We start from the raw sequence: 27,293 nt of genomic DNA, 5'->3' as shown, positions 1-27,293 counted from the left end.
ATTTGTTTGTAAATACGGTCCCAAGGCTGCTCGGGCCCGGCGTGGCTCATTGCTTTCTGGCACTCCCGTTAGGTGTTTGTCAGCGGAGCCGCGGCAGTTCAGGGTGAGAATTGCAGGAATGCTTTAAATTCACGAACGCTCCAACCGGCCTTTCCCTATCGCGGCCTGAGGTGCCGGAGCCGAGGCCGCGCTGCAGCAGCGCCGGGCCTGAGGGGCGGCCCCAAGGGCTCCCTCGGCCCCCGCCGGGGCGGGGCGGGCGGGCAGCGGGGCGGGCCCGGTCGCGCTCGGGTGACGTCGGCGGCGGCGGGAGGAGGCGGCGGCGGCTCCGTCCCGCTCCCGCTGCCCGGGGAGCGCCGCAGGTTCGGCCCGGGGGGCGGGAAGGGCGCGGGCAGCCCCGCGGGGCGCTGCTGGCGGCGGGGGGTTCGGGGGGGGACCCGGCTGGATGCTCGGGGTGAGCCCCGCCACCGGCAGCTCCTCCGGGGGTGCCGACACCCTTCCAGTCCTGGGTGGGTGCTCCGGCGTGCCCCGGGGATGGCGGGAACCCTCCGGCCCAGCCGTGCGGCCGCCCCCGGTCACCATCGCCGCCCGCGTCTTGCCCGCGTCCTCTCCCCGCGCGGCCGCGGCTGCAGGCACTGTGAGGGGAGGGAGGTGCTCCCGCAGGAATCCGGGATTAGATCAGGACAATCTTCTCTCTTTTATTTCAGTCTGCCGAAAAAAATTTGGCATCTGAAATTAAGCTTCCTGCACCATCACTTCACTGATGATAAAAGTTAAAGTGGGTTTTTCGTAGCTCATGTCCTAAATGTGTGTGAGGTCAGTTCTCTTTTCTTTTGGGCTGTCTCAGTTCAAGTTAAAGCATACTTACCAATTTCTTATGCACTTTATGAGTTTTTTCCTTCTGATATTTTTCAGGTCTTCCTTCCCATGGAATCAGAGACCCAGACTGTACCTGCCAAAACCTGACAGTTCCATTTGCAATGGAGAGCATTACACAGCTGTTCAATGACTTGTGTGAAGCACACCTGACAGCTTTGCCATGGAAGGTTCACTTAGGCAGGCAGAAGATCAGCAAGAGAAGGGCTAAGCAAAATTTGAAAAGGGTTGCTTATAATGCCCTGTTCATGAACCTTTTTCAAGATGAGGCTCGTAAGCTGCAATCAAACGTTTCCAGACTCCCAGTGAAAAACAAAATTTTGATGCTGTCTTTCAACTTGAGAGTCGCTGGCCTAGGTGCTCAAGCAGATAGACTGGAGAATCTTGTGGAGGAACTGGAAACAGCTGAATGTTTACCATTTACTGAAGTTAATTCTGTCTTAGATCTCTTAGTACAGCTTGCTGGAACAGGTCCCCCTCAGCTGGTACCACAAAAAAAGGACTATTTTCTGAACAACAAATATGTTGGGAGGAATGTCAAATACCAGGGTTATGATTATTATGATGTGAGTGTGTTTGAAGCTGACATACAGTCTCTGATAACAAACGAAGAATGTCAGTTCAACGACACGATTCAGCAGACCCTGCAGATCATGGAGGCTGCCCCTGGCACTGGGCTCCCTGCCATGGGGCTGTTCTCCCAGAGCTGTCCTGCTGGGGACAAGTTTGAGAAGGAAACGCGCGTCTCGCTCTTCGGTGCTCTCGTCCACAGCCGCACCTATGATATGGACATCAAGCTGGATTTGCCACCAGTGCCTGACAATGCAGATTTGTCTGGACTTGCAATTAAAGTATGGTATCATTTGGTTTGGACTAAGGAGTGCATGCATGCTTTCATGTGTCACTTTAAAATATAGTTAAAAATGTAGATAGTAGTTTAATTGGTGATAGAAGCCTACAGCACTGGAATTTAAGATGGAGCAGGGATCCTTTCCTTTGCAGAGAACCAGATATTCTTTTTGGAGATATATGATACCAGAAACCTTGGTCTTGCCCTGTAGCTGTGTCAAAACCCATCATGTGGCCATAGCCTTTATGAATTGAAGCCATCAGCTGTATCCATACCTTCCCTGCCCTAGCAACCTTTCGCTTGCATTTTTGCCTGCTTGGTCTGATGAGCTCCTCTGCATTGCTGCTTGCTTGTCAGTGCTCAGACTGACTGCCTAAGCATCCCTGCCTGAATGTACTGATTTGCTGTTCAGATTGCATTACCTAACTTGCTGTATTGTTGTCTTGGCTTGTTATATCTTAAAGCATTTTTTCTGGGGTTTTTTTTTCCATTTAATGGCCTAGTTCCTATTGTCCTATTACCTTTTCAGTGTGTACAGTTTCTACTGTATCCTTTTTCCCATTTTGCTGTCTGTTCTGTTTAGTTTTGCTGGCTTATTCTTGTAGAAGTACTAGGTACACTTTCAGAGTTTTTCTTCTTTCTTTCCATTTTTACTGTGTGTAGGTAGGCTTATTTATAGCCTACCCTTAGATCCTCATCTTGTTCCCTTTACTTAACATATGGATAGATCTTGCAACTCCTTTAATTCAGGGTTTGAATTGAAACTTGAAGGCAAACACATTAAATAGAAAAGCCCTCTGCCATTCAGTGCTCACATGTGGATGTAAATTGTAACCTAGAGGAGGCAGAAGCTTTTTGAGTTAGTGCTGACCTCTTTCTATCACACTGGAAAATTTGCAATTTCTTGAGGAATATGCTGCTTTTTACATGGATGTGATTTACATGGATGTCTTGTACTAAAATTGAGGAGAATTCTGCACATATGGGTCCTGTTGAGTGGGAGTTGAGGATGTGGCATATACACTGTTTGGACACTTACAGATTTTCTGCATATGAATTAGGGAACAAACTGTGTTAGTCATAGTTAACAAAATGCTTACAAATTTGGAATTTGTGGCCTGGATCCTTTGCCTGGAACAAATGGTAAAGCAGTATGATTGTATTAATGCTACACATTGTTGAATGTCCATACCTGAGATTCTCCATTTGTAGCACTATATGCTTGCCAAACAAGAAAGTTTAAAATTTAACCCCAACAAGTGTAGTGTATTATTTTGAAGGTGATTTGTATTTTATGTATGGGCATTAATACCTATAGAGACTCATAAGATTAAAAGAGTGCCTACAATAAAAATTTAAGCTTGATATAATGGGAGGGTAGCTGAGAGAGGTTGGGTCACATTGAGTCATTTGGTCATGAATGATTGCAAAACATCTTTTTCATTAACAAATGTGTCTTCAGTAAAATGTTTCCATGTCTGACATTTGAACTCTTTCTGACAGGTTCCCCAAAGTATAGACCAGTCAGAAGATGAGGGATTCCAGTCAGCATCCAATCTGACTCCTGATTCTCAGTCAGAGCCAAGCATGACTCCAGACATAGACTTGTGGGATGCAGTGCTTACATATGGACCCAGCAAACGAAGATGTTGGGAAAGAATTGGCTAGTATGTGTCTCATCTTACTGGTAAATTTACTGTGCACCATGGGCAAATGTGTGAAGGTGCATTGCATCATAGTTCCACATGACCTCAGTATAAATAGTGAAATGAGCATGTCTAATTCACAGATTTCAATACACTGCATTAATAGCGATAAAGGAATAAAAGTTGTGTGATTTCAACAGACTGGTTCTTAGAGTGCAGCAGTTTCACAGGAAGAGATAAAATCACCTTTGTCAAAAAATGAAGGGATTAGGAAAACACTGTTTGTGTGAAATGCAGCATTTTTCTAACTATTTTGACTTCTTACATGCTATGCAATTTGTCTCAGTATAAAATGATTCCATATTTTCAGTTTCAAAAGAGAAAGGGGTAATTGTAGAGCAGTAGAAGATTTAAACAAATATCTCCCTGTATTGTAGAGTATTGTATTCCTTTCCCCATCCTGTAGACAAATGAGAAAATTATAACAGATTTCTTGGTGGTCTAGTTAGGCTTGTAGTTCTTTTGGCTTTTGAGTAGAAGATGCATCTCCTGAGAGAAAGCTCTCTGCAGTCCTGTTAAGGGTTTCTGGCTCCCCTAAAATGGAAGGTAAAAGGAAAAGCAGGTATGGCAGGTATTCTGAGATTTCAGATGGCCAGTGATGAGCCTGATTCTTGGAGAACCTTTGCTCTGTATGTTTTCTTTAATTTTAAATAATAATCTAGTGTTGTGCTGTTGCATTGTTGAACAGTGGTTTTTTATCTCTGAGACTTAGAAGCTCAGAAACTCAGAAATTCACTGTTCTGACTTTTCAAAGCCACTGTAGCCCACTTGAGCTTTTTCCTAGAACAAAACAATTTTTCTTGCTGCTATTTAGACTGTAGGGGTCTAAGAGTCATATATAGACCATATGCCTGACTGATTTTGTGTAGTACCTGCTACTAGCATTCAGAGTTTTTGGAAGAATTGGCAATAGAAATTGTTTTGGAGGGGGTAGTAATCTTCACTGCAAACAGGCAAAATGTGTTAATAGAAGTTGATTCTAGCAGTTGGAGTGTATTTCTCTTCAACTTACTTGAATATTAGCATTAAATGAACCATGGAAATATGGCATATATTTTCCTTGTTTTCCTAGTGTGAAAACTGCATCAAGGAGGGCCATAAAAGCAGCTGGTAGTTCTGTGCCAAGGATTCTGACTCTCTGAACTGATGTTCAAATTATCTATGTATTTATGTATTTGTTCTCTGCACTGAGTTTGAGCTCTGGTTTCATTGACTGCACGTTCCCTTACAAATGTATATTACAAGTAACTTTTCTGTGAGGAATTCTGTCTGTGCAAAACTCTGAAATGCTTTTTTCTTCCTGTATGAGATGTATTTCCTTCTTTTCACGCAATTACCTTGTCATGTTGTGTTTACTCTGCCACAGCCCACCTGGTAAAAAAGAGGAACCGTATCTTACTGAAGCTGGGAGAGAAGCTTTTGACAAATTTTACAAACTTCGAGAAGGGGAATTGCAGCTGTTTGCTAATACTGTACTTCAGCTTCCTCAGCTCGTGCTGGTGAAAGAACCTGAACTGGTTAAGGATGTCTTGAATGTCCTCATTGGTGTGGTATCCACCACATTTTCACTCAATCAGGTAGGGAAGATTTTTTATCTGCCTTTCCTAGTCAAATATTTTTGGTTTCCTTCATAGAGGAATCTTCAATACATTTATTTCTGCTGAGATCTTGCAGTTGTGGCTCGTGTTAAGAAGTTGAATGTTGCCTAATGTCAACAGGGCAGTATTTATGTAATGCAGTAATTATGTTACTGGAATAGGCTAAGTGTATTTGTAGTTCTCTAATGGGAAAATAGGTTTATGACTACTTGAAAATAGGTGTGTAAATAATTTTGTAGAATTGGATTTTCTTTAAGGAATTAAGTAAAGAGTCTTATTCTGTAAATTTTAAAGCATCATTCCTACTCCTCCAATTTTGCTACAATTCCATGTTTGTCTCACTGTCCTAGCTATATAGTCTCAGTCACCTGAGTATCTAAACTGAGAATTTGTCTGCTATTATTTTTGTGTGTGTTTGCTATTTTAAATCAGAATAGAGCTCTAGAAATCATTGAATCTGCCTGCCTTTTCTTTTCTTTCCTCCCTGTATCCTCTTAGGCTGCTCAGTCCTTTGTGATAAAGGAGGGGGTGTATGTGTCTGGCACATCACCAGAGACAATGCATAACCTGCTCTCAGAAGTTGCAGAGTATGGAACCTATTACACACGGCTCAGTCGCTTTTCTCTTCAGCCAGTTTTGGATTCCTCATACAGCAAAGGACTTGTGTTTCAGGTAAAACAATTGCATTAAATCAACTGGGTTTAATGGGCCAATTATCTGAGGTAGAGAAGGTCACTGATTTAATGTAAAGCTGGAATTTCTGCATTCTGCAAAACTGCAGAGTATTTTTAGTGTAGTGCTCCATCCCAGGTCAGCAAGGAACAGTGCTGATGTATTTAAATCACAGCTCTCTGTGCTGAGGGCTTGCTTCCACTGAAACATGCAGTAAAATGTCTTTGTTACCTTTTGTTTAGTAATATTGTTCTGTTGTGGACTAAAGAATTAAAATTTTTAAATGCTTTAAAAACATTACTTATTTATACAGAAAGATGTATAAAATTAGAATACATGAACTTTCTTAGTACACTATATATATAAATATGTTTTTCAAAAATAAAAACTGAGGTATAAAAATATGGTATTGAATAGCTTTACTTTTTACTTCTTTTTTTTTTTACTTTTCCCTTGGTTCAAAATTAAGTACAAATTTTCCATGTCAGTCCTCTGCATATTATGTTGAGCTATATGTGCACTCTGTAATGTCTGGTGATTTAATCTCTTCCTAATGCATAGAATTAAGTTAGGGTTAGTTATGAAAACCTATTCATGCTGAATATTTGAATTACAGCAATGTTATTCAATTTCTGTTAAGAAGGTTTCTCTGTTGGATAAAGTCCTAGATAAGTGTTTTGCAGTATCCAGTTTAGGCACAAAAGTAAGGAAGCAGGTTTCCCTGGGTTGGTATTATAGAGATTGAGGAGCTCCTCAAAGGACAAGTCAAAGAATCTGAGCCAAGATGCTTTATTTCACTATGCATGGCTCCAGGCTCTATGCACTGCATGTGTGAAGAGTACAGAGGAGTCATCTGGCTCATTGCAATGTCTGAAGTTGCATGGACCCTCACTCGCCCCTTACTTTAGAGTTCAAGTCTCCCTTACCAGCATATGCCATTTATTTTACTAAAAGGTTTGTTTTTCATGCTGATGCAATTGATGAGAGACATTGATAGACTGTTAACAACTTTCACAGTCAGACTTTAAGTATTTTCTGTTCATGCCAGGCATTCACAAGTGGACTGAGAAAGTATCTTCAATATTACCGAGCCTGTGTTTTGTCAACACCTCCGACTTTGAGTCTTCTAACAATCAGCTTTCTATTCAGGAAATTAGGTCGTCAGCTGAGGTAAGAGAATGGTATTGAATGTTTAAGCTTTTCCTTGCAGAAAAAGTGCATATACACTGAGAAGGCCATATTACATGGGCATTCTTATTTAGTCTGTCAGTATTTTTCCTCTGTTTTACAGAATTTTTTTATATCCAGTCTATTCGAGGGAAAACATACAAGGTCTTTCTACTCAGTTTCTTTCTTATGCCTGTTATCATTCAGCAGATTGAGTGTGATTGTTGTACAATATTGAAATTTAGCAAAGTTCATAACTGATCTTGGAGACTCCTGGTTGAAGTTTTTATATATGTTTTAATACTGTTTTTTAGGTATTTAGCTGAACTGTGTGGCATAGGAACGACAGCACTGGGGATCAGTGGTGGAGCTGGTGGAGCTTCATTTCCTACGGTGATTTTTTGTTTGATATTTTTATGTTTGTTTTGGGTTTCAATGTTAATATTCTTCAAATATGTTGAATTTTACATTAAATATTTAGTGCTGGTCTCTCTGCTAGCAAAGCTATGATCCTGGACCTCCAGTTAAAGCACTATAGTCCTTTCTCCAGATACTTAAACATATGGAAATTTGTTCAGGGTTTTCAATTCCTGTAATAAACAAAGGGCTCAAAATAAGCCTTCTAGTCATGTGAATCCAACTCTAAACATACCTGTCTCACTCTAGAGATGATAAAGTGAGCTTGGGGTAACTTGCTCAGGTAAAGTGATCTTAACTGCAAATAGATGGAGGACATGAGATGAAACTGCCTTCTGAGTCTAGTGAAATATGTCAAGCCATGTATTTTTGTTATTAAAGATGTTGTGAAATGTGTTGCCTAATGTTAAAATATTTTTCATTTTTAGGGTGTTAAATTGCTTTCATATCTGTACAAAGAGGCTCTCAACAATTGTAGCAATGAGCATTATCCAGTTCTTCTCTCTTTATTGAAGACAAGCTGTGAACCATACACAAGGTGTGTCCATACTGTTTGTTCTCTGCATAACTGAGTTTAAGAATTATGAATTGGTAATGTGGTGAGTGACTCTGCGTGTTTAACGGTGGCTTTTAATAATTTCAGTAAAAAATACATGTCTGTATATGCAGTATATATTAAAATTGGTTAATTTTGCTGTTCTGACCCTCTTAGCTAAGTAACAAAGTAAGGAGTTATGTGTGGCTAGATTAGTAAATAAATATGTGTAAATAAGACTTAATTCGTGCTGCTGGTCTTGGAAGTTCATACTGAAATATAAGATTTGGATAAACTTTTTTTTTTATCTCATACCTCAGTTAAAATCCCAAAACTGGAAACTGACAAGTTTCTTTTATTGTACAAACTGGGGAAGTTCATGCTTTTTTCCACTGTCTTTTTGTTGTGGGCTTTTTAGTAAGCGAAAATGAATAAAATATCTGTTGTTCATTAAGTACATATAACTAACTGATAATAGGAGTAATTAAAAGTAGAGTTCCTTGGATTGCAACAATTTTGTTAAGCAGTGCTCATCAATTAAAAAATTATTAGTTTACAGACATCTGAAGAGATGGTAAATTTTTTAATAGCTATTTACAGGAATTATAGCTGTAGTCCATCATCAGTTTGCAATGTTACATAATAGATGTAAAAATACAAGAGAAAACAAAAATCTGCCAAAATACTCTAAATTTAAGATTCCTCCCATGGCCACCCTTCTTGTGTTTTCTTCCTTCTACATGAAATTATCTTCGGAGAAATTTAATTTCAGATTTACCAGAAGCCTCACTGAAATATCTTCACAGCTCTTACCCCGCTATTTATAGAAGGAAGTCGGATTTCTGAAATACCAAGGGCATCACATGGAACCTAAAAAAATCTGGATTGCTGCATTGATTCCTAAATTTGCTGCAGATTTCTATCGAAGCATCAATTATACATGATCAGGACTACCCTGGAAGGAAGCCTCTATTATCTGCATAAAGTTACCCACTCATTTATTAACCTGAAGGAAATTAAATAATACAAGTTGTTGCTCAAATAAACCACAGAAGCATCAGATTTAACAATTTAAAAGTGCTTAACTTTTTACTTGCAACCTTGAAGTTGAGCAGAGGTTGCTGTGTTAAATGCTTCCTCTTTGTTGCACAGTGTTAATTTAAAAAAAAAAAATCTCCCAGGACCTCTGAGCCTTTTTATCTATAGCCTCAGATTGTATAAAAGTAGTGGGTTTTTTATTTCTTCAAAAGTTTGACTCACACAGAAAAAATATGAAAAAGCATGAATAAATATGCCAAAATAGTAGTTCTCATCATTGCATATATATAAAAATGTCTCTGGGTCTGGGGAAAAAGTACTTGGTATTGCATCTTTATTTTATACCCTTTTAGTTTCTCTCTGCTGAAATTACCACTGTTTAAAACAAATCCTTTCTGCTTTTCTCTTGCTGTGCCCTTGATGTGCTGCAAAGTTTTCTGTATATTTTTATATATATTTAGTAAATTGATGTGCAGGAATAAAATAATTGTTTTAATTGAGGCACTGTTCTCTTATCTAAACTAATTATCACTAAAATAGTCTATTAAAAATAGTTTAAGAAAAGTGTAGAGCCACAATTTCCTGTATATTTAAATGTCAGTGTCACAACACTTAATTGATGGCTTTTAACCTGCCTATATCTTGTGTCTTTTGGGATTTTAAAGAGCATACTAACTCCTTGGTTATAATAAAGAAGAGAATGCAAGAGAATTGATTTTCAACACTGTACAATTTTTTTTTCAGATTTATCTATGATTGGGTATATAGTGGTGTGTTCAGAGATGTTTATGGAGAATTTATGATTCAGGTGAATGAGGATTATCTTTGTTTCAGAGGTACAGTATAAATATATGGAGCATTTCTAATTAGTATAATTTGTGCTGTTAATTAAATAACTAAAATATGTATTTCCATCTTTTTGTTACACAGATAAACATTACTGGACTCATGGTTATGTTTTGATTTCAAAAGAAGTAGAAGACTGTGTCCCTGTATTTCTTAAGCATATTGCTAATGATGTATACATATGTGGGAAAACCATAAACTTGCTGAAATTGTGCTGTCCTAGGGTAAGTTTTGGGTTGCTTCCGTCCTATTACATTACTCTCTAGAGCAGGAGTGCAGGTTTTTAGCAAGTTCACTCCTTTAACAAAACTTGGTATTATGTAAGTAGGATGATGAGAGGCAATTACTTGCTCTCAGATACTTGTGAGCTGATTATCCACTCTACTTGCTACCACCTCACTGCAGAAATGTACATTTCAACACCATCAGATTTATTGTATACAATGTACATTATGTATTTTTTTCTTTGTATTGAAAGCAGAAATGTTTGTGGTATTCAAACAAGTGCCTTCCACTTCTTGCACTACTCCTTTTTGGTCTAAAACTGCCTCACTCTTACCAGGTCATGGCTCAGTTCTGCACAGCTCTTTCAGTTGTATCACTGCATTTTCAAAAAGTTCTGTTTATTGGTATTTTGCAGAACGATTCTTGTCCTTGATAAGAAAAGCATGTTCAACTACTTTGAGTCTTCTCTCTATATGTCCAAAAATAAAACAACCAGAGAGGTGTCTAAAGTCTGTAAAGTCTGTAAACATTCCCAGGTAGCAAGTGTTCTCCTTAACATCAGAGCTGCTTGGTCTCAGCAGAGCAGAGCAGCTCATTGTCAGCTGTGTGGTGTCACATATAAGCCTAATACCTCAAGTGAAATAGATCCTGTATGGAGGTTTTGTGAAGCAGGTCTAAGTTAAAAAAATGTATAATGTGAATTCATAATATTTAAAATGTATGTAAAAGGAAATCTCTCATTTTTCAGCATTATATATGTTGGTCAGATATACCTGTTCCCCGGATTTCAGTTATTTTTTCCCTTGAAGAACTGAAAGAAATAGAGAGAGATTGTGCAGTGTACGTAGGTCGAATGGAAAGAATTGCCCGGTACAGTTCCATAAGCAAGGAGGAAAAGGTAAATGAATAAAGGAACAAATACCTCATTATGATTTTTTAAAAATAATAAATTTTCATTTTTGTTATAACCTCTCAAGAATTTGTATTTACAGTCAGATTTTTAATGGGTAAATTACAGTTTTAATTGCAGCAAATAAAAATTATTAAATATTGAAATTATGTAATATAGCTTTTAAAAGTATAGGTGGTGTGTTGACATTTTTTAGCCTTTTCATATATTAAATGTTAGACATTGATCTTAGTTCTTTACATTAGGAGATTTGTCCTCTTGCTGAAAAGACTTAGATTCTGATTTAACAAATGAGATAAGCTAATTAGTAACCAGATAAGACTGTTTGTGATTTCCATGGCTAATTGTTTTTTCAGAACATTTTAACTACAAAGACAATTCTGGCCTTCAGATTCCATCAATTTAGTTTATATATCAGATAGAATTAGTTTGTTTTAAAGTCTGGAGTATTAACTTTCAAGACTAGTTTGTAGATTTTGCATTTACTTGTTTTATTTCTATTTTTGTTGTATTAATTGATTAATAACCATTATAAAATGTGCATCTGTCTTTGCAACTGTGTATCAGTGTATTTCAAGTCTAAAATAATAGAAAAAATTCCACCTTGGCTTTTTTTTTTAAATTTTATTTTATTTTATTTTATTTTTAGGACTTGCGCATGGAAATAGCCAAACAAGAATTAATTGTTCATGCTCGGGAAACTGCTAGCAAAGTACTGAAAGCCATTAGTGGTAAGTTATAGTGGCATTTTAGGTGCTCTCTGGTGAGTTTGTTAATGTAAACTAACAGAATCTTTGTTTTAATACAGACAAACAAATATCAGAACGAATGGCTTTGGATGCAAAGAAACGGGAACAGTTTCAGAAGCTGAAGGAACAGTTTGCAAAGGACCAAGAGGTATCTCTCTGCCATTCTAGAGGCAGACTATATTTCTTAGGCAAATAAATGAATGGATATGTTGTACTGAAGTTGAATTAGTAGCTCATGGTGTACAAATAAGAACTTCTTGTAGATGTGTGTGTTACACCTGGTGTTGGGAACAGCTTTTAAAAGTGTTAAATATTTATGCAGCGTCGTCTTGCGATAAAGCAGGAGGAGATTGATGATGATTTCAGCTATGCCCGAGAGCTCAGAGAGAGAGAAAAAAGACTCAAAGCTTTAGAAGAAGAACTGGAAAAAAAGGCAAGGTAAATGTATCTGAGTTGTCTTCAAAATTATCATAAAAATCTCAGGAAAAAATAATTGTATGTTAGAATTCACAGTAGTTTGCAGACTTTGTTCTACAAGGATAATATTTGCAGTTAGAAGATGGATGTAAGAATTTTTGGCAGTCTATGAGCAATTTTATTACAAATGGTTAGTGGCCATAAAATCTGAGACCCACTGATTTGTGCCAACCCTATGCAGTCTGGGTTTTGCTATTATAAAAATTTCAAGAAAAAAATTGACTGCATCTTAAAATTTAAAAGCGGAGCCCACAGCAAAAATGGTCACATGTATGTCAAAGCAGAAGTAAAAAGCAGTTGGAGTTAGATTGATATTTCACTTTCTTCTGTTTCATCTAAAATTACTTAAACCAAATGAATTACCTACTAAGAATAGTTACAGAAATACATGTTGACTAAAAATGCAGTCCTGTGTTTTCCACCTGTTTATTCTGTGACTGAAGCCTCTGGCTTCTACATTTTAAGAACCAGTTCTCAGTTCTGAAGTGCTAAAAAGTTTTATTCTTTGGATGGGAAGATGAAAATCAGTGTGCAAAAATCTGTAACTTGGCTTTCTTTTTACCTTCATTTAGGCAGGAATTAATTGACCATTATAGCAAACTTTCTGATGATGCAGCCCGCAGGGAACAAAGAAAATTATGGAAAATCCAGCGCCACAAGTTGGAAACAGCCCGTCTTAAGTTTCTGTTAGAAGATCAAAAACACATTGAGGTACCTTCTAAAAAGATTTAAGAAGTCTAAATTAGATAATTTGATACTTGGTACTTAAAGACTTTTTTCTTTTTTTTTAATTTGTAGGAAATGCTTGAAAAACTTCCAGAGGGAAGCTACAGGAGAAAATTGGATATTATTCCTTATAAACAGTGCCAGTTGGCTTTGGATAAAACCCCTGTTGAGAAAGAGCCACCTTCACAAGTGAGTTTATTTTCTTACATAAACTTCAAGTTGCTGTTCCAGGTTTCCCTAAAGGGACTTAATTCCATCGTTCATTTCAGTTCAGTAAACACAAGGTTCACTGCAACAGCAAGGTGAGTAGTTATCATTTATGTGCTCATCAGAAAAATTGGGAAATTTTTAATCCTGTAATAAAGTAATACCTTAATTAGTAGGTTGATATGTGACCAACCATACAGTGTAATAATTATTTCTTTTTTAGGAGTCTTTTGTGAAACCTCTGCCTTCTGATGAGACAGTTGGCAGAGAAGAATCTGAGACTGAACAGGGATATGCTGCTTCTGCTGACAAAGCACTGCCTGTGCCAGAGCCAGCAAATCATGATGCTGATGAGCATTTTCAGCCTAAAGCAGCAGGATCTGAAAGCAATCTCCAAAATTCAAAGAAAGCATGCAGTTCTCTATACAGTGCTGAGTCTTTGCCTGAATCCAATGTGAATATAGAAGATTTCTTATCAAAGTCACAAGATGAACAGTCTGTTGCCGTCAGGATGCAAGGATCTTTGCTAGATGAAGCGTTCCAAAATATTAACTCAGATCTTTCTGAGACTTCGCAAGTGAGTGAAAGTCAGGCTGTTGTGAGAGGTGCACCAGAAGAAGACAGTGCACCATTGCATCAGCAGAGCGAGTATGATTTCAGTACAGTTCTCAGACCATCTGCAGCTTGGCAGGGACATGGCAGAGTTGGGGAAAACGTATTTGATGTGGACAGCAGAAGGCCTCGCTGGAATATTCATGGACATGCATCTGATGCCAACATTAGAGTGGGAGAATACGTACCTCAAGTGGACACTTACCAGCCACGTTCAAGTCCTCATGGGCATTCTTCAGATTCCCACATAAAAAGCAGCAGCTGTACTTCTGAAGTTGAGTCTAGACGACCTCGATGGAATATTCATGGGCATGTTTCTGAAGCTCATATTAAAATTGGGGAATATGCTTCAGAGATAGAGCCCTCAAGGCCCAGGTGGAACATCCATGGACACGCTTCAGAAGCCAATATTAAGATTGGAGAGTATGTGTCAAATGTAGCTCCTTCAAGGCCTCGATGGAGCAGCCATGGTCACGCATCTGATGCCAATATCAAGATTGGCGAAAACGTGTCAGAGGTGGCCTCAGCCAGGCCTCGTTGGAACATCCACGGGCACGCCTCGCAGTCACACATCAAAATTGGAGAGCTGGTGTCGGATGCAGAGCCTTTGAAATCCCGTTTGAGCCCCTTTGGGCACGCATCCCAGTCTAGCATCCAAATAGGGAAGTGGGCCCCATCTACAGAAAGTGATCCCATACCTCATCGTAAAGCCATTTCGGGTTCTTCGTCCCACTCCACAGTTCAGACACTTCTGTACAGTGAGGAGTCCTCTCCTGCTGAAGGGGGCAGGAAGGATGCAAAACCATCGCAAGTTAAGGAAGAGACTTTGCCTCAGTCACAGATATCTGACAGTGTTACAGACTCTCCTGATGCTAATATTAAAGATGATAAAAAGGAAAATACAATAGAAAAGAAAGAAGAAGGTAAAATAAAATTAGGTTTATTCAGTCAGCATTTGTTTAAGGGCTTGTGAAAGTAACTCCAAATGTTTATTTTCTAAATGGGTCCTTTCTTCCTTATTCCACTTAATTCCTTGCATTACTTTTCATATAGTGCTAGAATTCAGAGGAAAGAATTTGAGCTTAGACTTGTCTCCTATATGCAAGAAGCAGAGCATTAAAAAATGAAACTTTTAGCCTGAAATTTTGTGAAACAGGACCTTTAGGGTCCTTAAGTAGAGAACATGCATAAAACTACCTGGGTGGGGCTATGGGGAGGTACTGTTATTGGTGTGGTTGTTTCTGTGATAGTTTATACAGGAATCTTGAACTGCTTTAGGAGCAGATCTGAGGTATGAACCAAGTATTATAAGCAGGTCTAAGTAAATGCTGACTTTAATTGCATTTACAGTAATTGCAGATGTTGTCAACAAGGACCCTTCTCCAGATTCCACACAGAGCTTACAGGTAAGAAACAAAAGTGGTTGTTGAGAGGACTTATTTTTCTTTTGAAAAATTGAACAGATAGTTAAGGTAGTAAATTCCTCTCTTGATCTAGTAGTTGCTGTAAAATCATATTGTTTCTACATGTCTGAAACACACAGGTGAGTAGGCTCTTCTCTTTTCATTGGAACAGCTAGGCAGTTACCTGTAGGAACACATTAAGCCTGAACTGACAAAGCCAACATCTCTCATAAAATTTGTCCATTCATGAATTTTAGAAAGAAGAACCTGAAAAGGCCATTTCTCAAGATACCGTGCCTCAAGAAACTTTATCTTCTGAAGCTAATGCTGCCACAACCAAGGAGAGAGAAGGGGAAGAGGAAGATGCATGGAAGAAAGAACAAGCTTATTTGAAAGCCTTATCTGATCAGTATTGTATTGAAAAGTATCAAGATAGTTATGATTTGATGTGTGAGTAGAACTGCTGGAATAGTAGATCAATAGAAGATGTGATGAATTTGAGCTAGAAAGCTGAATGCTGTGAATTACCAATGTTAGGAACTGCAATAGCCAAACAATTTGCTCCAAGGCACAAAGATGAGAAATACATTTTGACATGTTAGGATTTTCTAACCTAGAGGTGTTTGTATACAGAGTTTGATAGGTACATATTATTAAGCTTCTTAACTGTAATAACTTATATTATTTGTGTATTTTTAAATGTAGCAGAGCCACCAGTTTCTCATCTCTTGCATCACGTGATACCAAGATCATACACATTTCCTGTGGACCCTACAGTGCAGTCTGCAACAGATGAAACTGCTGTACAGCTGAGTGAGCTCTTGTCTCTGCCAGTGCTGATGAAACGTTCTATTACTGCTCCACTTGTATCTCAGTGAGTATTTGTTAGGATTTTGCAATTAATTTTGCAATTAAAGGAGTTGCACATAGATGTGTTAAATTTGCTCTTAGGTCCTAGAAGTAATTCAGTAAATGGTCCATTAGTAATTAAAAAGATCAGATCTGCATGATAAATAATAACATAAACTTAGACATTTATGTGCAAATTAAAAATGTGAATGTGTGTTTGGAATATAAGCACTCAGGGGGAAGTCTTGTAGATTATGCAGCAGTGATTTTGACACCATTAGTTTTCTTGTTCTTTTAAAAAGATGGTGTACTCTTTATAATATGTGTTCTAGTTTATATTTGAAAGATGAAAGCGAAGGGAGTAAAAAAAATCTTTAAATTCTTGAAATCTCATATTGATCAGGGTATATTTCATGCTTATGTGGGAACTCCAGCTTCAATGCTGTTTTGAGGTATAATGGAAGCAGTTCTTGTAACCATTGGAATATATAAGGAAACCACATACGTGTTGGATGGTTTAATTAGTATATCTAATAATATTTTAAATAAAAGTTTTTGTTACTTTGTACAAGATTAGCTTTTGTCATGAAAACAGTTACTCACAGACACTTTTTTTAGAATCTGCTTTCCTTTAAGTTTCCATCTGCTAGTTCTCAGTGTGCTATACTCAAAGTTTGGTGCAATGTAGAAAGAAGTTATTGGCTAACCTTATTTTAAACACCTGGTTGGCTACCAGAATGATCTGTGTACAGATTCACACATTCAGCAAACTGAGCCTGAGTTTTTGTGCTGCCAGAATAACCCTATCCCTGCTAGGCAAGTTAAATTATTTAGAGCTAGATTGAATACCTACACAGTACTGTAGGCTGTGTATAGATCTAGATACTAAACTATAGTATAGATCTTAATATCTGGTGTCAGAGTTTTTTCAATTAGTATATTCTTACTGGGGATTTAATAGTCTTTTAATTTGTGTAGGTGACAGAGATCAGAATGCTATTGATAAAATGTTGATCCAGGTCCAGCAGCATATTCCAAAGATCACTGTGTGTAACCAGTCTGAAAATACTTCCCCAGTGTTTTTCAGAACCCAATTACCTGAAGTGGTAGGTTTAAATTCTGGTATATAATGGATGAGGATTTTTTGTCTCATGTTTTTTGCCTATATGAATAACATCTTAGATAGCAGGGTTAAGTACTGGAGCATTAATCTGATGTAGCCAAAGCTGATTGTTAACAGTAAGGAAGGAGTTGCATGTAAGTGTAATACCTTTTCTGTGTTTTTATTCTTAGTGTTTCTCTTGTGAACAAAGCAATAGTTGATTACTACTTTGTGGAGCTGAATGTAGAGAAGCATTTTGAAGCACTGAGACACTTTTTGTTAATGGAAGATGGGGAGTTTGCTCAGTCACTCAGTGACCTGTTGTTTGAGAAGGTATTTGCTTTGTTATCTTAACCCCAGGGTTTGGGTTGTCTGCTTTGCCTTCATGCCTCTGAATTGATTTGGATGGGAATGAGAGAATGGTGTGAACTGGAATCCTGGCTTGTGGAGCTTTCCTCTGTTGTGCTGTGTCAAGAAGTCTGTAGCAAGGAACTCTGTTAATGTTGTAAGGATGGAGAAAAAAGGTCTTGGACAGATAAGCACTCCTGGAAGGGTTCTTCACTCTTTCCTGTGAAAACTGCTGCACTATTGCTGTCCCCTCCTGTCTGCTGGCAGCAAGGCTGGAAGAGCCTGTTGCCATTTGCTAAAATCCAATGGAAAGCTGCCCACTGTGTTGCAAACTACCTACTCTTACCTTAAATATCCTCAGCTAGAGAGCAGAGGGGAGGCCATGTGAAGAGAGTGCTGGCCCTCTAATGAGGCAGTGTTTTCATGACTTACTGCTGTGTTCATGGGGAAGACAGCAAGGTAGGACAGATAGCCTGGGTTGATTCAGATTGTTGCCCATGGAGATAGGCAGCTGTAGGAGAGTTAATGCATTTTTCTGAGTTCTGAAAATGCTTTAGACCCAACTAGGGAGAGCACTTGGGGATTTAGACTTGATGAATAGCTTTATTTGTAAACCTCTGAGAGTGCTGAGGTGATGAGACAGGCAGATTCAAGTCAGATAAATTCCTTGGGTCCCTGGCTTTCTAAAGACTCTATTCCCTGCAGGAGGAACTGAACCACAGCAGACATATGAAAATAAATCAGTGTAGGTATGAGATTACCCTTCAGGCTGTGAACAGAAAATAGTTCAGAAGTTGCTTCTTATGCTGTTCATGCATCCCTATGGCAGAAGTAAAAACTTCCAATCAAGGCAGGGCAGTCACCACTTTATCATTGTGCTTTAATTCACCTGTGTTCAAGAGCCAAGACTTTTTTATTAATATGGTGTAATTAGTGGTTTGTTTTTTTATCCCTAGCTTGGATCAGGACAAACACCTGGTGAATTGCTGAATCCACTGGTTCTTAATTCTATCCTAAATAAAGCACTACAGTACAGTCTTCATGGTGACACCCAGCTTGCTTCCAATCTTTCTTTTGCCCTCAAGTATCTCCCAGAAATGTTCACACCCAATGCACCAGATGCTCTGAGCTGCTTAGAGCTCAGGTACAAGGTAAGAGGTCATGGAGCAAGGTAGAATACTGCACTTATGCCATGGTTCTTATGCACAGTGGTGAAGTGAATATGTTAATAAGAATACAGTATCTAAGAACCGAGTAAAATAATGTGTAATGGAAACTACAGGATTTACTTAGCCTGCCCATTGCATTGCATTATTAAAATGCATAATAATTGTTGAAATACTTGTATTTTAAATAATGTTATAATTTCTAACAAAAAATGTAGTATGATCAGCACTGTTGTTTCTTGTAGGTTGACTGGCCTCTGAACATTGTCATTACTGAGAGCTGCATGAATAAATACAACAAGATTTTCTCCTTTTTGCTTCAGCTGAAGCACATGGTGTGGACTCTCAAGGATGTTTGGTTTCACTTGAAGCGCACTGGTGAGTGTGACTAGTGAAAGAGAGCATCCTGTTCAAAATGCAAAGGAAGATGTTCTGAGAAAATTGTGGCTTTTGGAGTTTGATATGACTGTATATAAGCAATTGTCTAGCAGAGGGTGCTGAAGGCATTTTAAACAGGAATAGACTCTACTAATAAAAAGCTAAATTCCTTAAAAAATTCTGATTTTAGATGGTCTCTGTGGCAGATAATATATTTCTGCTTTTATTTTCAGCTTTAGTGAGTCGTGCGTCAAATTCCGTCCAGTTTCGACAGCTCCAGCTATATAAACATGAGATGCAGCATTTTGTGAAAGTAATTCAAGGTTACATTGCTAATCAGATCCTTCATGTTACATGGTGTGAATTTGGAAACAAACTGTCTTCTGTGGGCAACCTGGAAGAAATTCACAGAACACATGCTGAATACCTCAACAAAGCAATCTTCAGGCAAGCTGCCATACTTGCTTTTATTTCAAATGCATGTTAAGGGAGTGGCCAGTCCTAGCCTAATGTATTTGTGCAAAACTGACTTTTACCTGACACATTAATTAGTCTTTACATGTGAAAGTGTTCTTATGTAAGAAACGAACTTCATGGCATCTCACAAGGTCTGTACTTTGATACTTTTTCTCAGCTATCCATCCTTTTCATTTCCCTGGACTCCTTGAGTTACCTCCTGCTCCTGGTCACCATGCCTCTGCAAGCTTCCAGCTGCTCAGGACAGCTCTAAACTAAGGGCACACATGCCACAGTTCTTTTTCTTTCAGTTCATCCTTTACAAATTACTGCTGTATCATTCATCATAAGTAGTGTGCCCAGTAAGCCTTGCTGAAGGATATGAGATGCATCTTCTGTACAATGTGTGTGCTTTTAATACGTGTGCAGTGGCCAGGACTGGACTTGGAAAGGACAAAAAGATTTGTCTAGCTTTATGAGCAGTGCAAGAGACAACCATCTTTTAGGAATCACAAGCTTTTAGCCCCTTAGTTACTGTATGTGAGGCATGGTGTGGTGTGACTGAAAGAAAAGGAGCTACAGTTTATTTGGTTTCTTCTTGTACAGTGTACACTGAAATGATGAAGTGGTGAGATGGAGGGAGATGATACAGAACAGAAATTAAAAGCAAGAGAAGAAATTTCTCCTTTCATGTCTGTCTTTGCGAGTTTTAATCAGAAAAGACTTGCCTAGAGCTACTCTTTGGATAGCAGGTGGTAGGATGAGAGGAGATTGAAGTTTAAGGAAAGTCAGAGCATGTTGTTGTTAAATGTCATCTCTTTTGCAAAGGCAGATGTCATTTTAGAAATCAGATTCTCTAGGGCAGATATAAGTTTCTTGGAAGTGCAAGTAAACTGTGTTAGATTTAGGCACCTTGTTTAAAATTTGTTGGCCGCAGCCTTGGGGATTTTTTAAAGCCATTATCTTTAACCTAAAGGGTTGTCATTCCTTTGTATTTATAATCTTACAACCAGTAAATTACATCAACTGATTTGTGCAGTTGTTTTTGTTCTGTCAGGGGTCTGTTGACAGAGAAGGCAGCCCCAGTGATGAACATCATCCACAGCATCTTCAGCCTCATCCTGAAGTTCCGCAGCCAGCTCATCTCGCAGTCGTGGAGCTTCGATGCAGGGAAGCAAATGGCTGTCCATCCCAACTTTGGTCTGATGCAGCAGTCCTACAACACCTTCAAGTATTACTCCCATTTCTTATTCAAAGGTAAGAAATTGCATAAATTCTAGATGGAACAAAAGATCAACTGGCTACTGGAATATTTTAGTAATATAATGTAAAAGTAGGAAGATTTGTATGCTTAAGGAATGTTGGAAATATAGTTCCCAAATGAAAACTGCATTGTTGTGGTTTGCCAAGATCAGATCTGCATGTGCATCAATTAAGATGTGCACACATGAAATCTACCAGATATTTCAAAACTGACTGTAAGTTTTTGCTGATTCACAAAATAAGTATTTGGTATTTAGCTGTACTTTTGTGCATACATTTTTTCTTTTCTCTGGAAGTGAGTTCTGAAACTTTTTATTGGCAGCAGTGAGAGATAGTTAGATACCACTCAGAAGTAATTTTAGATATATATGCAATAGTTGAGTTTTACCACTAGTATGAGATTTGGAAGTTCTGATTCCCACGTTGGACTAAAGCTCAGAGAGCCTTCCAGCACGTGCTCCAGGCAAGTTTTTCAACTGTGTTCAACTATTGACAAATGTTCTTTCCTTTACCATGGTAAAATTTCATCTCACTGTCAGCTTAGGCTATAATGTGCTGAAATGGTTACCTTCATTTGTCTTTCAGATCTTGCTTATGTTTTAGTACATTACTTATCCTTCATCTGTTATAAAGGTTGTTTGTGGGATCTGGGTTCCTTTTTTTAGAAAAACTTGAATTCCTGAGGGAGGTGCATCTGCTTTTCTTAGATCTATTCTTCTAAAATATTTTCTAGTTCAGACTATATTCTTCAGGAAATGAGCTGCCCTTTTTATTCTTTAAGGGTGTCCAAAAATGGTATCAAAGGACCAAAAACAGATATTTCAGGATGAGTTAGAATGGCTGCTTCCAAATTCTACAGGAAGTCAGAACACCTGTGGGAGCCACCTAAGCCCATACTACGAGATCTATGGTTGCTTCATGGACAGAGATTAATAGACCATTCTGTAAGGAAATCTGATGAGTGACCCAGTTTTTTACACCCTCTTTGTTAAGCACTACAAAACAAATATGTGCTTGTTCATCTCCACTTGTACCTTCAGTCACCATGTATTGTAAAATGCTCTTTCTCCACAAGGGGTTCATCCAGAATCCATTGAAAGACAATACAAAGTTGTCTGGACTTCAATGGCTTTGGCTCGGGCCCTAACTTCTCAAAAGACACCTCCCCTTCTTCCTTGCATGCTGCTGCTGCTTGCTGATTCCCTTGGTATTGGTGCATGGGATGTTTGTGAGCTTAGGGAGCTCCTGTTGGCTTTTTTCCTTTGTACTGGAGGATGTTTAGAGCAGTTGGTGTGTCCATTCATAGAGCCTGAGGGCTTTCTCCCAGGAATTTCTCTTGGCTTTTCTCTCTCACAAATGGACTTCACTCAAGAAAACTTCAGCAGAGCTGCTTCTTTCACAGAGGTCTCCTGAGGACCTAAACGTGCTTCCTGGTCAGTTGTGATAGGAACACACCATCTTTATTGTGAAAGATTCTGTGATTTCTTTGTTTCTATGAAAGCAACATAAGAAGGAAATGCTTTGTTAGAATAATGCACTTTCACTTGGAACTGACGCATAGTCCTTCTTTTGCATTTATTTAAAATATTTTATAATTCCAGAAAGAAATACTGGACTTTTCTTATGTTAAAATATGCATTTGTTCTCAGATTTCTGCATTATGATTTTCTTTTTTTTTTTTTTTAATTAAAAGGCACAGATGCTGTCAAGGATGAATTTACAATATTAATCTTAGTTGAAGCTTACTTTATTTATTTTATTTTTTCCAGTGGTAACAAAGCTTGTAAATAGAGGATACCAACCACATTTGGAGGACTTTCTGCTGCGAATTAACTTTAATAACTACTACAAGGATAACTGAACTCTATAGAGTAAGGATCACTGGTAACACAGTAAAACACAAACTATGTGTATATGCTTATGATTTATAGAAGCTTATGCAAATGCCATGCAGGAGGCATTTTTCTTCAGTGAAATAATCTGCTATCTAAAAGCCTGAAGAGTATAACCACCATACACAGAGCATGATGATGCTTAAAATCCACTAAACCTGCCTGTTGTTTGATCTGCTAAGAATTGATATTGTCATTATTGCAGAGATAGCAGAGCTGAGTGCCTGGTCTTAACACAGGAGAGAGTGCAAAACTGTATATCTGTGAATGTGTAAATGTTGTATTTTCTGTGGTGTGAATTTCCCTCAATGTAAATACATGTATGTGAAATAAATTAACAGATACTTTCTAAAACTGCTGAGAGATGGGTATGAGGTACAAATGTTCCCACAGATATTAGTACCTGTTATTTGATGTGGCTTATTTTCAAACTGATATTAATTCTTAATCTAAATATAACTAATTTCTTTAAGACTTGTAGTCACAGTGGAAGAGAACATGATGTGCCAAGGTGGTCTGTTAGGAGATACAATATTTGACTATTCAAGCACTTGGTGGTTGTTGGAACACTTGTGCCAAACTTAGTTTCTTTATCCTTAATTGAAACTATGCATCTTATTTTGTGGTGATTATTTAAAACACCTAAAACAGAAATTCAGCATCACTGAGGCAAAATAAAGCTGTAATTCCCAATATATTCCAACTACTGCTTTCAACTAAAGCATCATATTTGCATAATATTCCTTTTCCCACTTCGGTTTTTTCCCTTGTATTGTGAGAAGAGACAATTGAACTTTCAATGTCATAATATGAGAATGCTATAGAGAGGCAGTCAGCATTAAAATACTTTGTTTTTGGGATCCTGAAGTCATGGTTGACTAAAAGGTGGATATATTCATGAAGAGTTTATTGTCTGGTGGGGGGACAGTTATTTAAAGCTACAGGCCTGACTGGCATGTTGCCAGGACTATGGACTATTGAATAAGATTATTTTATGATGTATAGATAGTTTTATAATTTTCTTTTCTGAATGAGAAATAAGTGTTAGAGACAGAGTATACCAGCTGTGAAGCTGACCTGAATGTTTCTGCTCTGATTCCAAAGTCAGTGTGGTAATGCACAGTTGCAACATACATCTTCTGTGCTGTTTCTTCATCTGTGCTGGATTTAATTAACTCTCTGCCTTTTGTTCTGCAGAAAAGGGGATTGCAAGAGCAAGTGGCTTGCAGACTGAGCTGTTTTGTTGCCTAGGGAGGCAGAGACCTGTTTGTTTACCTGACTTGTTCTTCAGGAATTTACAGGACTGGGTGTGTATGTGCAGGCGTGGTTGTTGGTGCAGACCGATGTCTTGTCCTGAAGCCACTGTACTTCCCACCCAGTGTCTTTGGGAGCACTTTCTGATGTTTGGGACCTTATTGCTTGGCCCTACACTGTTACTGTAGAAAGACCCATTGAACACTGTCTGAGTGCTGTGGTTTGCCTGGTGCAGACCTTTAACATAAACACAAGCAGTAACAGACAACAAAGGTGGTCATGGAAGCGCTGGTTGGACATATTTAAGCACTCTTGGAATTCCTCCTTCCAGCAATGATGTTCTAAGTGAGACAGCCCTGGGCAAAGCAAAGAAAGATGTTGTTCCTTTTAAGGAGAGCAGTTCAGGCTGGCGTGAACGGGAGGATGGAGAAGGTCTGGTCGCTGTCCGGAGCCGGACGCGCGGCCGCGCTGCCGCCGCCCCGAGCCCGTCCCGCAGCCGCGCCGCGCCGCGGGTGCAGTTGCGGGCAGCGCCCTGGAGGTGGCGCCGTCTGGCCGAGGCTGAGCGGGGCTCCCGGGCGGGCGGGAGGCGGGATGGGGATGGAGGCTCCGCACCCTGGGGGAGACCGCGTTAAACAGCCCCGGCCCGCACCGGTGATCCCGTCTGTGTCCCTGTCCTCGCTCCCGCTCCCCCGGTGCCACAGCCTCAGCCTTCACCGGCTTCCCCTGCTCAGAGATCCCGCGGCCGCGTCTGCCGGCACCGCGCCCCGGGCGGAGCGGCTGTGCCGGGGAGGGCGGTGCCGAGCGCGGGCGGGCGGGCCCGGAGCCGCAGCCGCGACCGGCTGGGGATTCACGTGGAGCCGCTCCGTGCCGCGCTGTGCCGTGCCGCGCTGTGCCGTGCCGCGCTGTGCCGAGCCGCGCCGTGCCGTGCCGAGCCGCGCCGTGCCGAGCCGTGCCGTGCCGAGCCGAGCCGTGCCGTGCTCTGTCCTGCCACGGAGCGTCGCCTCCTTCAGCACCAAGAACAGCTACATATGTGGCTGCGCGCCCGCCCCGCTGAGCCGAGCCGAGCCGTGCCCGTCTGAACGCTTTTGTAAGTTATTCTGCATTTCCCTCCCTTCTTTGGTTCTGCTGTAATTTGCCATCCTTAAACGATTTTCCTGCAAGGGAATTGTAAGCTACTTTTTGAGTCAGGGACCGCATTTCACAGTGTTTATCCAAGAACTGAGGTATGGAGGCCTGAGAGTTCTAAAAGAGAAATAATTTAAAATCTGATCCTTGAGAGGGACTTGTGAAGTCACTTCAGAAACTTCAGAAAACGAACTTTTTAATTCATGTTTCCACGGGGTGCCAATGTGTGAATACAAAGAGCATCCTAAGTCACCAAAGGGTCAGAGCAGCAGTGTCAGTGCTTAGAACCCTGCTCTAGGGAATCTGTGGAGGGATGGGAGAGGCCGCTGTAGAAGGTAGGAAGTAACACAGCTTGTGCTCCTTTGCTAGTAGAAGCAAAGCTCTGAAGGTACTTGAGGTGATTTCAGTTCTTTGGGCAGAGGGTATGGGCAGATATCTGCAGCACGTGAATCCTCGGGCAGCAGCCGACTCCTCTGGTTTGTAAAAGCTCACCTGAAGTCTGTGGATTCTTACTGTGATTTTACAGTTGCTGGGCCCTGTGTCCACACTGTCCTTGCTCCAGGGGTGGCTCCTGGGACCAGGACTGGGCTGGTGGTGAGGTCTGGCTGCCCAGTGGAGCTGGGGCACAGCTCCTGTTCTGGCTCCATCAAGGGGCTGATCCTGCTGGTTTGGCCCAGGACAGCTCTGTGCTCCAATCCCAGTGGTGAGCAGGGGTGGAAAGGAGGCATCAGAAGATCAGTCCTAAGCTAAGATGCAAACATGGACATGTGCAGTGAAAGCCATCCTGGAGCATGTTTGAAATTAGGGCAATTTCATGATGTCAGGGAGTGCTGGTTTCATCATTGGGTGCAAGAAGTCAGGAACAGGATGCCTTCATGTGCTTCTGTCATGGTAAATGAGCAGCACAGCTACAGGGTTGAGCTCCCATCAGTTTCTCCTCTTACATAACTCCAGCCCTTTATTTGCAGTTACTTCCAAATTTCCTAATTTTTTAAAGTGTTGAATACAAATTAAAAAAAAAACCCAAGCCAACAAAATTAATAACAAAGCAACATAATAGCATTTAGAGGTTAAAAAAATATGTTTATCTGATTCTAAATTATTTATTTGATGTTTGTCATTCATTGCTTATTTCAAATGTTCCTTCTTCAAATGTTCAAGTGTTTTTAAGCTGGCTTGCCAAATAAGATTTAGACTATGGACATTCCAACTAGGAAGTTTTAGGAAAAAAAAAATTGCAGAATTGTTTCTTTCTAGATATATAACTTCCTAATAAATACAATTTTTTTCTATGTATTTTACATTTTTAAGTACTTGGCACAGAGTTGATTGACTTCTTAAGACCATTTTGACTATTTGCCAGCAACTCACTGTGGGAAGGGTGGGGGAGGGACTCATTAATGCTGGAGCATGAACTGCCACCAGAACAGGCACCATGAGAACCTAGTCATGAGCTGGTGGTGTGTGCTCTCAGAGCCTGAGCTGCTGTCTGTCTGTCTGTACCTCCCCATGCTCCAGTGGTGGATGTGCCTCACCTGGCTTTGATCATCTACACTGCAGACATTTACATCTGAGTCAGTTGTTTAGACTCTTTTTATAGTTCATGTGGAGAAAAAGACACTTGTGAGGCACAATTTACATGTTTTATTTAGATGTCTATGCTAATATCAGGTGACTCACTGCCTGGAAAGGAGCTATTTCTCCCCATTTCCATGTTTTTCTTTTACACAGGGAGCCTAGAGGAAGGTTTTAAATACAGGAGTTTACATCTTAGATATTTAGGAATGAAGATCTGTCGCCTGAAGATCTGTGTGTTTTGCCCAAGAAAAGTCACCTCTGAGAACCCAAAAATGTATTTACATTATTCTTACAGAACAATTCCAAGAGGAATTATGCTAATAGGGCATACTCTGGGCACACAGAGTGACACCATAATGTACCCAACATCAACCTTGTGAACTTACATATCCACTCAGAGAATAACTTCAGGCCAAGTGCAGGGCTGGGTATCTGCTGCCTGTGTGGACACTGTATGGAAGTCGTGGTTTTAGAGGAATTCTCAGAAATTCCCCTAAACATTTAAAGCCACATCAAAAATGCTCTCCCTGCACCCTGAGGGTGGGTCTTGCAACATTTAAACTTACAATCACATTTTAAAAAGGGTTTTTTTGCTAAAAGTGAGTCTTCATTCATGATTTTGATGATTCATAGAGCTGCAATTCTATCACTTCTGCAACATGCCATGAAAAGAAATCCCTCGAAGTCTAGACAATGGAATAACAGTTTGTTTTCTGGCTCTATAGGCAGTGTTTAACATAGAATCAAAGTTTACCTTATATCAAGCCTTGGGTATGTTTTTTTTTAATCTAGGAGTACAAAGAGATTTTGCACACTTAGCTTAGAAAACACGGCTTCTCCCCCTGGTTTTCTGTTCCCCTGTTAATTAGGC

The 27,293-nt window shown here is 39.6% G+C and overlaps 1 protein-coding gene across 2 annotated transcripts; it reads left to right on the top strand.

The window, feature by feature from the left end:
• The first annotated feature begins 293 nt into the window (after positions 1-293).
• Positions 294-23,536, top strand: TUBGCP6 (tubulin gamma complex associated protein 6). 2 transcript variants are annotated; one of them, XM_054279497.1, is made up of 26 exons: positions 294-359; positions 913-1,724; positions 3,227-3,390; positions 4,796-5,006; positions 5,526-5,699; positions 6,748-6,869; positions 7,181-7,259; positions 7,712-7,821; positions 9,601-9,692; positions 9,787-9,926; positions 10,676-10,825; positions 11,487-11,568; positions 11,646-11,734; positions 11,909-12,024; positions 12,636-12,774; positions 12,862-12,978; positions 13,220-14,531; positions 14,959-15,014; positions 15,269-15,461; positions 15,717-15,885; positions 17,154-17,295; positions 18,267-18,461; positions 18,722-18,854; positions 19,088-19,301; positions 20,368-20,567; positions 22,343-23,536. In XM_054279497.1, the coding sequence occupies exons 2-26, from the start codon at positions 978-980 to the stop codon at positions 22,432-22,434; spliced, it is 5,238 nt and encodes a 1,745-aa protein (XP_054135472.1). In that variant the 5' UTR covers positions 294-359; positions 913-977; the 3' UTR covers positions 22,435-23,536. The 2 variants fall into 2 exon arrangements, with proteins under 2 accessions (XP_054135472.1, XP_054135481.1); XM_054279506.1 differs by lacking the exon at positions 294-359 and adding an exon at positions 793-813.
• The last annotated feature ends 3,757 nt before the right edge of the window (positions 23,537-27,293 follow it).

The sequence above is a fragment of the Melozone crissalis genome, unplaced genomic scaffold (assembly GCF_028551555.1).
Source record: "Melozone crissalis strain CALT ecotype California unplaced genomic scaffold, PUWL_Pcris_2 ptg000004l_1, whole genome shotgun sequence".
NCBI lineage: Eukaryota > Metazoa > Chordata > Aves > Passeriformes > Passerellidae > Melozone > Melozone crissalis.
The sequence above is the reverse complement of the archived record's forward strand: the minus strand, read 5'-3'. Positions and strand labels throughout refer to the sequence as shown.

Excerpts from the sequence above, each read along its gene's own strand:
- TUBGCP6 (XM_054279497.1), top strand. The coding sequence starts at position 978 with ATGGAGAGCATTACACAGCTGTTCAATGACTTGTGTGAAGCACACCTG. Across the intron at positions 3,391-4,795 it reads TGTTGGGAAAGAATTGGCTA|CCCACCTGGTAAAAAAGAGG; the intron begins GTATGTGTCTCA and ends ACTCTGCCACAG. Across the intron at positions 11,569-11,645 it reads AGTACTGAAAGCCATTAGTG|ACAAACAAATATCAGAACGA; the intron begins GTAAGTTATAGT and ends GTTTTAATACAG.